Source organism: Buceros rhinoceros, unplaced genomic scaffold (assembly GCF_000710305.1).
Source record: "Buceros rhinoceros silvestris isolate BGI_N320 unplaced genomic scaffold, ASM71030v1 scaffold19375, whole genome shotgun sequence".
In the NCBI taxonomy this organism is placed as follows: domain Eukaryota; kingdom Metazoa; phylum Chordata; class Aves; order Bucerotiformes; family Bucerotidae; genus Buceros; species Buceros rhinoceros.
Genome location: NW_010413653.1, coordinates 7,726 through 19,229, shown reverse-complemented (window position 1 = coordinate 19,229; position 11,504 = coordinate 7,726). Strand labels below are relative to the sequence as shown.

The following is an 11,504-nucleotide window of genomic DNA, read 5'->3' as shown; positions in this document are numbered from 1 at the left end:
AGAAGCGGAGCGGCCTCGCTGGCAGGAGTCGGCTCCGGGGAGTAAGCAATGCTGCAGTAATACGAGCCAAACGGCTTTTCTCAGGCCAAAGGAAGAGTCCACACCTCTGTTGTCACAGGAAGTCAAGAAAGAGGCTAAAAACAGGGGTCCTGGCCTTAGCACGCATCTGGAGCACGAGGAACCTCCTGCTCCTTATCAGAAATACCAACCTGAATTTCAAAGCCAGCCCTTAAGGCAGCTTCAGGATGATCTTGCTGGTGAGCAAATAACCAGGCAGACGACTCCCATGCTTTACTATCTATCTGGGGGGAAACCCCCCGACATCCTGCACCACAACAAACCCACCCGAGGTCGGGAGGACTTGAGGAGCTCACCAAAGGAATTTCCAGTAAGCAGCTGCTCTGCCCCAGCGCGGTGTCTGGAGATGCAAAGTGCAAGCACTCAGCTTCAAGGGACCGACCGCCACCCTCGGTGCAGTGCTGATGATCTCCTGCTCGAGGCTGAAGATCTTGTTCCTGGGTGTCCTGCTTCATCCACGGAGGAGAGTTTCAAGAATGACTATAGAGAGAAACTTAAAGTGGCTCAGAAAAAGGTTCTGAGAGAAACCTCCTTTAAAAGAAAAGACTTACAGATGAGTTTGCCCATTAGGCTGAGACAGAAACCCTCTAAAAGGCCGACGATCGAACACCTTCGGTCCTTCTCCTTATCCAGTGCGAGCGAGGACGCCAGACCTGTTCCTTGTTCCCCTTCTCATCTCGAATCCTTGGAGAGCTTCAACAGGGATGAAGACCTTAAGAGGCCACAAATGGGCCGAATAGGAGGAAGGAAAAAGGTAACAAAGGAGCAAAAGAAACGGTGTTATTCTGAGCCTGAGAAGCTCAATCAGCTCACAGACAAGGAGGTGCCGTGGAGCCAAGTCAGGGATGAAATCCCTGAGCAAGATACAGTGGCAGCCAGGAGACAGGCTCTGGAGAACAGGGGGAGGGCGCTTCCCAGTTCCAGTATCTCCAGGACGGAGCTGAAGCAAATCCAGCATACTGCACTTGTTGAGTACATGGAACGGAAGATTAACCAGAGGCCAGGGAGTTCACACCACCTCCCGCTGCATAAGCCGCCCCTGCAGAAGAGGCTGTCGCATCCCAGATGGCCTCCTGGCAAGGTTTCCCACCCAAACGGGAGCAGGAAGATGCAAAGCAATGAGGTTTTCTGCCAAGTGTTCTCTGAAGAAAAATCGCCAGATGTTTTTCCTCCATTGGCTTTCGTCCCCCCGCACAGCGTGCCCAGCAGCTGCGATGCCAGCTCTGCTGGGACAGCCTCCTCGCAGCACGACCCATCTCCCAGCGAAGCGGACGGGTGCTGCGCTGGGAAGTGTGGGTCAGCCGAGAGTCTGCCACAGGCGGGTGATCCTGCGGCCAGGAGAGCTCGCCAGAGGTCAAAATCGACTCCTCCTCCCACTGAGGTGAGAGAGGTAATTAGGATGGTCATTAACTCGTGACTATCTGCCTGTTTTAGAGACCGGTGGGACTGTCGCAGGACATCTGCTGAACAGCACGAATGAGGAATTAAGAGTTTGTTTTTTTAGCATGTAGTAGGGAGATGAGAGAAGAGGGGGAAAAGCCACATTTGCTTCATCTCTAGGAAATGCTGTTTGAATGTGGCTGCCTGAAAGCAAAATGCACGCTTTGCTCTGCAGTGGGCGGGAGAAATTGTTTGGGGGGATTCTGAGAGAAGCGCTACCAACTTTAGTAGTTATGAAGTCGTGATCGACGCTTGAAAGAAGTTTGTAAGAAAGTTTTTGAAGGCAAACAAGGTGTTCTTTAATGTGAAAAGTTGCAAGAGAATGGGTTACGGATGGAAGCTTGGTCATAGCTGACTCAAACACACCCTGGGTCTGGAAAGAGCCGTTGTTGTCATTCAGCAAGTGCAGAGGGAAGGGTGGGGAGGATGAGGAGGGTCTGCTTCAGAGACACACTCTGCCAGGGCAGTAGGCTCTGCTCGAGGGCCAGACAACGCCGGGCTCAGGAGGGTCTCTGCCGGAGCTGCAGAGGGGTCTGGCACTCAGAAATCGTGTCTGCCCAGAACGTGAGCTGCGCACAGGACGCTGCTGTTCGTGTTTCAGCAGCCGCTTCTGTTAATATAATCTACACTGGAGCACTGCCCCAGGAAAAGTGCTGTAGGGAGGGTTCTATCAGTGGCTCCTGAATTTGAAGGACAGGAGCTTGTCAAGGTAGAAAAGGTGGATGCTGCCTAGGAAGAACATAATAGCAATTTCATTAATAAAAAGAGATAAACTAAAACCAACCAACCGACCCAAATGAAGACCCCCAAAGCCCCAGCGTTGGTGAACTGCTCAGAGATCTACCGCTGGCCTCTGTTTCTGGGGATAACAAACGGGAGTGCAGCTAAGCCGCTGCCTCCTCTGAAGGTGCTGTGTCCCAGTGTGCTGTTCTCGTTCCCAGGTGGCTGACAGATGGGCTGGTGGTGCAGCGGCACCGTCGCGGCGCTGCGAGAGCTGTCGCGGCACCCCCAGGTAAGGTGCGCCCGGTAGAGCCTGTGTCCGAGTTGTGGGAGCTCCAGCGGCAGCCAGGGCCGTCTGCTCCTGTCCTTGAGTCTCAGGGCCCTTCCTTGTCTGTGCGGGGATACTCACCCACGAAGCGATTTGTTTAATTTTGGGACAGGATTTAAAATCGCTTCTGCTGTGGAGGAAAGTGGAAAAGGCAGAGTGTACCTGAGCCGCTCTCCCTGCGGCAGCCGCGCTCCTGCAGCTCTCCGAGATCACAGCTCCCTCGTCTGAGCTGCGGAGAAAACGGCATCTGTGACAGCTCCAAGATGCCCAGACTTGAAAAATATGTGGTGCGATAGGGGCTCTCGGTGCATTTTTAAAAGAAAAAACACTGTCCTGTTCACACACAGCCAGCTGGGGAGTTCGTGTGTTAATGCTCCATATTGGTTTTGTTTGAGGAGCATCAAGAGAGAAAGAGATCTGGATGTCTCAACAAGGCGGTGATGTGTGTAGTAACAGAATTTCCACTTTCAGTCATTCAGAAAGATCCAAAGGGTTTATTAATGTAATGGGGATTCAAACAGCGTGGGCTGGTGCAGCTAGACTCCTTTTCCACAGACTCCTTTTTTTTTTTATCCCAAGCAAAATTAGTAAGAATTGTAGAATCCGAATTTAAAAACTGGAGTACAAAGAGGAAGCTGGAAAGATAACTGTAGCTGCTTAAACAGTCTGCAGAAATACCTGTTGTAGAGGAAGTGTCTCCAGTAAAAGGAAGTGTCTTCTTTCTTACAGCTTCCGTGATCCTGAGAAGGATGGATGTGAGAATCATGAGTATAGAGACAACGACACAACAGGACGTGCAGGTTGTCAGGGTAGTGAGGAGCTGGCTCCTGAAGCCTCAATTTCTGTCCCAAGAGGTGGAAGCGAGGGAGATGCTGAGGTGGAGCAGGAAGGCAGCAGGAGACCTCTGCCTGGCAACGCCTTGATAAGGTGTCCAGAGCAGCAGCCTGCAGCGCCTGGGGAGCGAGGAACCTGCTGCCACACCGCGTTAGCTCACCAAGGAGACCGAGCCAAAGGGTTAGCTGCCGAGGGGACGTCCGTGCACAGCAGCCAGGGGGACATTCAACCTGAGAGAGAGACACACCTGCCCAGACGGAGACCGCGGTCTCCTGAAGACCAGCGATACGAAGAACTGGCTCTGGAGATCCTAGCCAAAGACAGGACGCTGGTTGATGTTCTCGTGCCTCACCCTGTTAGGGACACTGCTCTAGACCTGCTGGAGGGGCTGTTTCCTGTGAGTGTTTCCAGGCTGGACAAATCACGCAGAAAAAAGGGACACATACAGCATGTGCGGGAGAACGAGTAAGTGGACAAACCCAGTTCTCCAGTATTTGGAGCTATTTTAGTGTAGGGACGTCACGTATACACTAGGAGTAACGTGACTCGAGTGTATTGTTTTATTTTTGTTTCATTAACCAATTATTTTAACTTTCTGATTTACATCTCAAAAGTATTTGAGGCTGTGGGTATGTGATGGAAGAAACACGGTTCAAGAACTCCTTACTGAAAGGGACTGTGACAAACCTGGGCTGCAAATCTTCTCTCTAAATCTTTAAAAAAATTAGAAAAACTGCTGCTGTGAGAAGAGAGGAGAGAGACTGTGAAGTCAAGCTGGGTAAAACCCCGAACACAGTGTGCGAGAACAAATCTCTGTTTGCCACAGGTATTTATTTTCTGTTCCAATAGCAGGAAAAGTGGGAAAGACACGACTGAAGAATGTCCTGAACCTGAACATGATGCCAGGCAAAGGAGCGAAGGTCCTACCTCTAAGGGAAACCGAGTCCTGAATGGGAGCAGAGACAGCTCCAGTGACCCAGATGACATCACGCCTAAGAAAGTAGGTAGATGGCCATCAGAGGAGCCGCTGTTTCCTCCGCACGGCAAAGCAGCTGTGATTCGTGTCACATGTATTTCTGTATAAGCACGCAGGGCTTATGATACGCTTCCTCGCAGGGCCAGCTCCTCTGCGGCAGCTGACTCACAATTTAGCACTCAAATCTGCTCTCAAATTCTATAAAATAAGGAATATTTTTTTACTGCGAGGGAGCTGGCAGGAGGTTCTGTTCGCGACGGTGCCCTATTAATGTCCACACGTGCAGGGGAGGCTTGGCCGCAGCCGGACTGCGGTAGAGATGCAGCAGCTGGGAGGGACAATTGTAGCTTTGGTTTTCTCCCCCGTAGAAAGCTGGCCCTGCTCCATTGCAGGTAACCACAGTCTGCCCTCCTGAAACCCCTGCCCTGCGCGTGGTGGCACTCGTCACTGCCCACTGTCCAGCTGCTGCTCCTGCTGACGGTGCCCTTGGCTGATTCCCGGGGAAGCTGGTAACAGGGTTCTTCTCCCGCGCTGCCCTTGGGGACTTTTTCTGTATCCACGTTTCCGTACCAGACAGCCCCCTCCCCTTACTCTGCCCCCCAGGCACTGCTGGAATCCCCCGTGGAAGGGACTGCTTCTGTGTGTATCAGCAGTGAAATTCCATCCCATTCTTGCAGAGCCGGGCAACAGAGCTGGGACTTCATGCCCCTGTCTTACCACATGTAATCGTGTTGTAATCTTCAGTGCAGCTCACTTCGGACTGTCTGGAAGCTCTCTGAGCTAGGGATTATATCACCACTTAAGGTGATTACCAGTAATTTGCTTTTCAGAGTTTGAGAATTACGTACAGCCTAGAGAATCTTTTTTTTCTTTTCCCCAGAGCTTAAAATTATTTTAAAAGTCAAAAATTTGGCAAAGACGCTGTGAGGAAAATCCGTTCTCTAGGAACGACGCAGAGGCTCTTTAGCAGGAACGGTTTTTTCTGTTTCCCTTTGCAGCTGGAACTCATCTCCAGCCTCCGGTCGAAGCTGCAGGCGCTGTGGGAGGAGAGGGAGCTCGTCCTCTCTGAAGCCCAGGAGTGCGCCGTGTGGGGCCAGGAGCTGGAGGCGATGGTGCAGGACGTCTGCAAGCCCAACGAGTTCGAGCGCTACATGATGCTCATCGGGGACCTGGAGAAGGTTGTGAGCCTCTTGCTCTGCTTGTCCAGCCGCCTCGCCCGAGTCCAAAATGCCATGAGGAGGATCGATGGCAACACAGATGCTGAGGAGAAGGTGAGTGGCAATCGAGCAGGGTACGTCACTTGCTTTGTTGCTTCTTTCCAGGTGGGGCTGTGCTCGCCTTGCTGTCTGACAGCTCTAAACAGCAGTTGTGCATCGTGTGTGAAGCCCGGCCAGCCGTTAGTGCCAGGTGACGGGCTGTGTCCCCAGGGCCGAAGCAGGCTGGACTCTGGGGTGCACCACAGGTTCGGTGCTGGAGAACAGAGGTGTGAAGCGAGCAGAGCTCTGAGAGGGTCTGAGCTGGAGCGTGGCCTGGGAACCCTCGGGCTGCTCCCTCTGGGGCAGCTCCAAACCTGTGCTGCAGAGGGCTTTTTGTTGGATTTTTTTTTTCCACTGGTAATTTCAACTGTCTTAGAAACCATATTTCCCTTAATGGGCTGGTCTTTACCGTAGCGAGCAGGACGACAACGTGGTGGTAACTTGAGATAGAATTCCCTGCAGTTTAACTCAACCAGCCAGTTTTGCTGGAAAATTACGAATTGCCTCACATCCCCAGGAAATCTTTCCAAGACTGAAATATGCTTTTTCGCTAGAGAAGACAAGCCTGATTTCCCCCTGCAGCGAGGCTCTGCTGCTGCCCTCGCCGCGTTTAGCCGTGTTGTTACCAACCAGTACCTGCCACTAGCTCGTGGGGGAATCAGAAGCGCCGGGGTTTGCTGGGGCTGCGCTGCTGCCCACCCGCAGCTCCGGGGACTTGTTGTAGTTCATGCGTGGAGCAGCACTGAAGGAGTCCTGCCATGCAGGGTGACACGGAGAGTCAGGATCGACCCCCTCCAGAGTGTCAGTCCTGGTAACAGGAATAATTCTGAGCAGTGTTCCGCGCTGGCCTGGCTTTGCAGTTGGCAGGGGGAATGCTGTCTCTCGAGAGTTATGTTTATACTCTTCACAGTAAATACATTAATATAATTTATTCAAAAATTTGACCAACATGCTCGATAAAGCCTTTGTTACGTGCCAGCATTTTTACCACCATCTCCCAGTCACCGCAATTGCCCCGGTGTTGGTAAAACCAGCAGTCGCAATCCCCGACTCCATTTTCAGGGTGTCGATGGTGACCGTTGCTCTGGGGTGTATTCATGGACACGGTCCTGAAACTGGACATTTTCCAGCAGTGCCATTCCTGTGAAAACCAGCACGGCAGAAAGAGAATTAGCTGAAATGTGAGAGGAACGGCAATCCTGTAGAACAGGCAAGGCTCAGTGCCGTGGCTTTGTTAAAAAGAAGCCTTTGATGCACAGTTCCCCTCTGCATCCAAGTCACTGTCCTGCAGGTGCCTTTTAACAGAAGTCATACTGTTTAATGTGACACTGGTGCTCTGGCCACACGCAACTCACAAAATCCAAAGGTATGTGCCTTAACGAGCTTCTAACTGGATGAAGACGGATACGGGATCCTTTAGAATTTCCAGGCTATTAAGTATATTGATTTTTTTCCTGAGGGCAGCATGGAAGAAGTGCGCCTTGATGGGGTTTACTGGGTGTCTTTACCTTACAAGCCACAAGAATGAGTAATTCAATCGAGGAAAAATTCATGTGGAACACAAAGCCACAGGAGGAAGTAATTAAACTAAATCGACTCTGGCTTCCAAACGAAGATCTGGAGTCTGCCAGCAATGATGAGTTTTCATAGTGTGCTGCTTTGTTTTCTCGTTCTATTAGCAATCACTGAACGAACGGCACCAGCTCCTGTCTAGACAGCGAGAAGATGCAAAAGACCTGAAGGAGAATCTGGATCGCAGGGAGCGAGTGGTCTCCGGGATCCTCGCCAAATACCTGACGGAGCAGCAGCTCCAGGACTACCGACGCTTCGTGCAAGTCAAGACCTCCCTGCTGATTGAACAGAAGGACCTCGAAGAGCAGATTAAATTTTTTGAAGAACAATTAGAAAACCTTGAGAACAGCATCCCCCTCTGATACCCGGCTGTGCAGACAGACCGTCGCACCACGTAATTTGTGCCGGTTCCCTGGGAAGCCACTGGCGCTCACTGAGCTGGGCTTGGGGGGAGGAGTTCGTGCAACCCTGTTAGTGGCACCATTTTGACAAGTGCTCAGATGCTCTGGGGATGCTCTAGGCATGCGCTGGACGTGCCTCCCCCTTTGGGTGGGCCAACTGACAGCATCGTACGGCACACAGCGGTTGGGAAATGACTGATGGGGTGCGTTGCTCCTAGGAACTTGGCGTGTACTTCCCCTTCATGTCGTCTGTCCGTCTGTTTCCAGATTGACATCATCTCAATAAAAGAACGACACAAATATTTTCCTCTCGTGGGTGGCTTGAGTGTGTGAAATGAACAATGATGTGGGCGTTCACATTTGAATTGGAGATCGCACAAAGCCGTAAGAAATGTTATGGACTGTTTTGGTGAAACTCCGTGTTTCTGCTGTTTGTGACGCTGTAATGGAAGGAAATGTTTATTTCCTTTCCTGACAGTTGCCGTCCATGACTCTACCCCAGCTCTGCATGTCCTAGTGGGCTCTTCAGGAGCAGGTCTTAGGGCGTCATAAAACATGGTGGTCCTCAGTGGCATCAAGAAGAACCAATGGGTGACGAAGCCAGCGTAAGTGGACGCTTTGGGGAAGGATAAACTCTGAGTTTATTTCTGCACAGCCATTTGCAAAGTCCTCGCTGTGCTTTGGAAGAGTTTATTTTTTCCACCAGCACTGTGAGGGGGTTGGGTTTAGGTGGTTTTCGATTGTCAGTGTGCACCAGGAGTGCTGAGCGTGGCGGGAAGGCTCCACCACAGAGCTGGGGAGGTGGGACGAGTGGAGGAGGTAACTCAGCTTCAGCGAGGCTCTATAGAAATCTCTCGGCAAAAGTCTTTTAAGCCAGTGTTGTGTGTTGAGTCACTACAGTGATGTTGCTCTGTTTAAAATGCGAGCGGGTTGTGTTTGTTTTGAAGTATCCAGTGGGAGCAGTATTCCGTCCGAGCTCCATACCCAGACCATGAATAAGGCAGCAACTAATCGAGCTCAAGTGCCTCTTCCGCAGGCAGAGTAGCTATTCACGGTTCCACGATGTTTACCAAGAAATGTTTTGCTAGTGGTGCGTGTCCCGACGACAGCATCATCACTGCCGGGAGAAGCTGTCCTGTCCCGAGGCATCTTCTCCTTTGGGACTGCCTGAGCCTCCAGTGAACACACAGCACCTGGGATGGGGACCGCACCTGGGTTTAAATTGACACTTTGGGTCTGTTTTACCTCAGATCATGTTTTTCATCGGAGTTTACTCCCCAGGCAACATGAATGAACTGATCAAGAAAGGACAGCACTGGAGGAGTGGCCCGGGAGTTCACCACAGCGCGATGAAGCCCGACTGCTGGGCAGGCTGCAGGGTGGTCAGCAGCCGCTTTTGTGGTGTGTGTCAACTGTCAGCAACGTGTCTGAAGCGAAGGGAGGTGGATGGTACAGAGCAAAGAGTAGCTTTGTGAATATTAACACCAGGTTCCAGTGATCTGAACGAAACACACTGCGCTTAGTGCTGAGAACACCGTTTGACTGGAGACAGGTGACCGCGGAGCGCAGTGACCAGGGGACCCTGTGCTGTGTCATGGCCTGAAGACGGGGGGAGGTGGCCGAGCTTAGGAGATCTGTGTGGATCATGGGTAGATCTGCTCGGTGCTTCTCAGCCAGCCGTAACTACAGGCTTTCAAGGTGTGCATCTGAAGGCTGCCTTTTGAAAACGGTCTTTTCCAGGAGTGGTGCTAACGGAATCACCAAGCATTTAAAACCCACGAGCTGTGTTAGATGAGCCCTTTGTGTTAGGTGAGAAGCCTGACTTGAAGGTGCACTCTATGGTTGTTATTCCTGGGTGAGGGAAATCCACCTGGTTGGAAATAAATATTTGATAATGGAAGCTAATGCTTGCCTTTAAGGGAAAGAATGGGTCTGCCCTGTTCGGTTTCTCTCATCTTCTGTGTCCTGGGGAGGAAGATTGCTGCTGCTACCGCACTGGCATTCACAGAGATGCCGAAGAGCAGCGGCTAGAAATCACTTTTAGTCTGTTTTCCAAACAGTCTCATCCCTGTGCTGCTCGTTGCTTTGTTAGAACTGAGGATTTCAGGCACAGTGAAAACCAGAGACGGTGATGACACGGAAATCTCTTTGCTGGCCAGCAGAAACACCCTTTCCAAGGCACCAGCGGGTCGGGATCACCAGGTGGGTCTCGATTTCGATACTGATCATTTGTTTCCGATTCCTTACCAGAGCCCAAGGTAATGGTGGTGGTTCACACTGGACCTCAGTCATGTGCATTCAGCATCCCTGGCACTAAGATGTGGGCTTTTAAAATCACAACCTGATGTGCAGATGCACTAGATGATTAAATCTGATCCAGCAGGGTGAGGAGCAGCCCTGGGTACCTCCGAGACTGGTAAAGACTCTCGAAATCACTGCCGTTACCTGCAGGAGGAGACGCTCTGCTCTTAGGCTTGCATCGCCTTAGGGCAGTGTGGAGCTGCACTGAGGTGCCAAGAGCTGGCCAAGAACTCTCTCTCGAGAGGCCAGTGCTGGTCACTTCTTAGCTGCTGGGAGAGGACCGCATCGGCCCGGTGGTGGCCACATCCTCAGGGTGAGCTCCTTGTCTTCACGTCAGTTCACATCATTTGCTTAAAAAATCTTCCTCTGCAGCAGAGCCAGCTTGTTTGTGGGGCTTGCAGGACTCTGTCCCAGCGAGTGAGACCTGGGCTTGTCCTGCAGCTCGGCCAGTTTTACATACAGTAAGTGTCCCTCTGCTCCGGTCAGCACGCGCTGAAGTCAAGAAATAGTGTAAGCACCTGATTTTGACTCCTATTTGGGCAAAAAGAGAGGGCTTGCCTTCTTCTGTAGCTTTAGTGTTTAAAGCAATATTTCCATCCTCGTACCAAGATCCATCGCTCAGGTGGCAGCTTTTTCCCAACCTCAAGTCATGCAGTTTAGCCAATATTCCCGTAACTTTGTTCTGGGGAATAAAATGAAAATGGTTTGTATTCCACCCTCAGCTGCCTGAAGAGCCCTGTAAACAGAAACAGCCCTCCCAGGCCTCCCTTCTCCAGCCACGGTGCCTCCTTCCACAGGCTCCTGCAGCAACAGCGAGAGCAAAGCCCCAGGTACCTGCCCCCATCTGCCATCGCTGCAGCGTGGAGGCAGCCAGCCCCGGCCCCGGCCAGCACCGCTGCTGAGCACACACAGCTGCCCCAGTTCCTTCTGCCCTCCTTTACCTGAGAGACCTTCTAGCAACCTTCTAGTACTCAGAGGGGGCTACAGGAAAGCTGGGGAGGGACTTTTTATCAGGGAGTGTAGTGATAGGGCAAGGGGTAATGGTTTTATACCAAAAGAGAGGAGCCTTAGCTTAGATATTAGAAAGAAATTCTTCCCTGTGAGGGTGGTGAGACCCTGGCCCAGGTTGCCCGGAGAGGTTGTGGGTGCCCCGTCCCTGGAAGGGTTCAAGGCCAGGTTGGACGGGGCTCAGAGCAACCTGCTCCAGTGGAGGGTGTCCCTGCCCATGGCAGGGGGTTGGACCAGATGACCTTGAAGGTCCCTTCCACCCCAAACCACTCCATCATTCTGTCATTGCTGTTAAGACCACCACTCACTTGCCTTCCATTTGTGACTCCCAGCAAGGACACTGCGGTACGTCTGCCCGCAGGAGCCTTAACGCTCTGCTCTTCTTCCCGACGGCTGCCCAGAGCCCTGCGAAGCTGTCGGCTTCCAGGGGCTGCAGGGCCTTGGCAATTCACCAGTGCCGGTGCCGTGACCTGCTGAGCTACTTCTTACCGCAAAGTCAGGTGTGTGCGCTGGGGGAATGTGTGGAATGAAGGAGCTCCCTGCTCCTGGCCCTGCGGGGAGAGCAGGCAGGAAACACCCGCTGCTGCCCC

At 52.1% G+C, this 11,504-nt stretch overlaps 1 protein-coding gene across 1 annotated transcript in view; it reads left to right on the top strand.

The window, feature by feature from the left end:
* LOC104494059 (protein Shroom1-like) overlaps nt 1-7,566 on the top strand; it is an 8,979-nt gene extending 1,413 nt beyond the window's left edge. Inside the window, exons 2-7 of the mRNA XM_010136845.1 lie at nt 58-1,459; nt 2,460-2,530; nt 3,296-3,865; nt 4,250-4,400; nt 5,375-5,647; nt 7,312-7,566. Of these exons, the coding sequence (XP_010135147.1) occupies nt 58-1,459; nt 2,460-2,530; nt 3,296-3,865; nt 4,250-4,400; nt 5,375-5,647; nt 7,312-7,566 (2,722 nt within the window). The remainder of the gene's footprint in view (nt 1-57; nt 1,460-2,459; nt 2,531-3,295; nt 3,866-4,249; nt 4,401-5,374; nt 5,648-7,311) is intronic.
* The last annotated feature ends 3,938 nt before the right edge of the window (nt 7,567-11,504 follow it).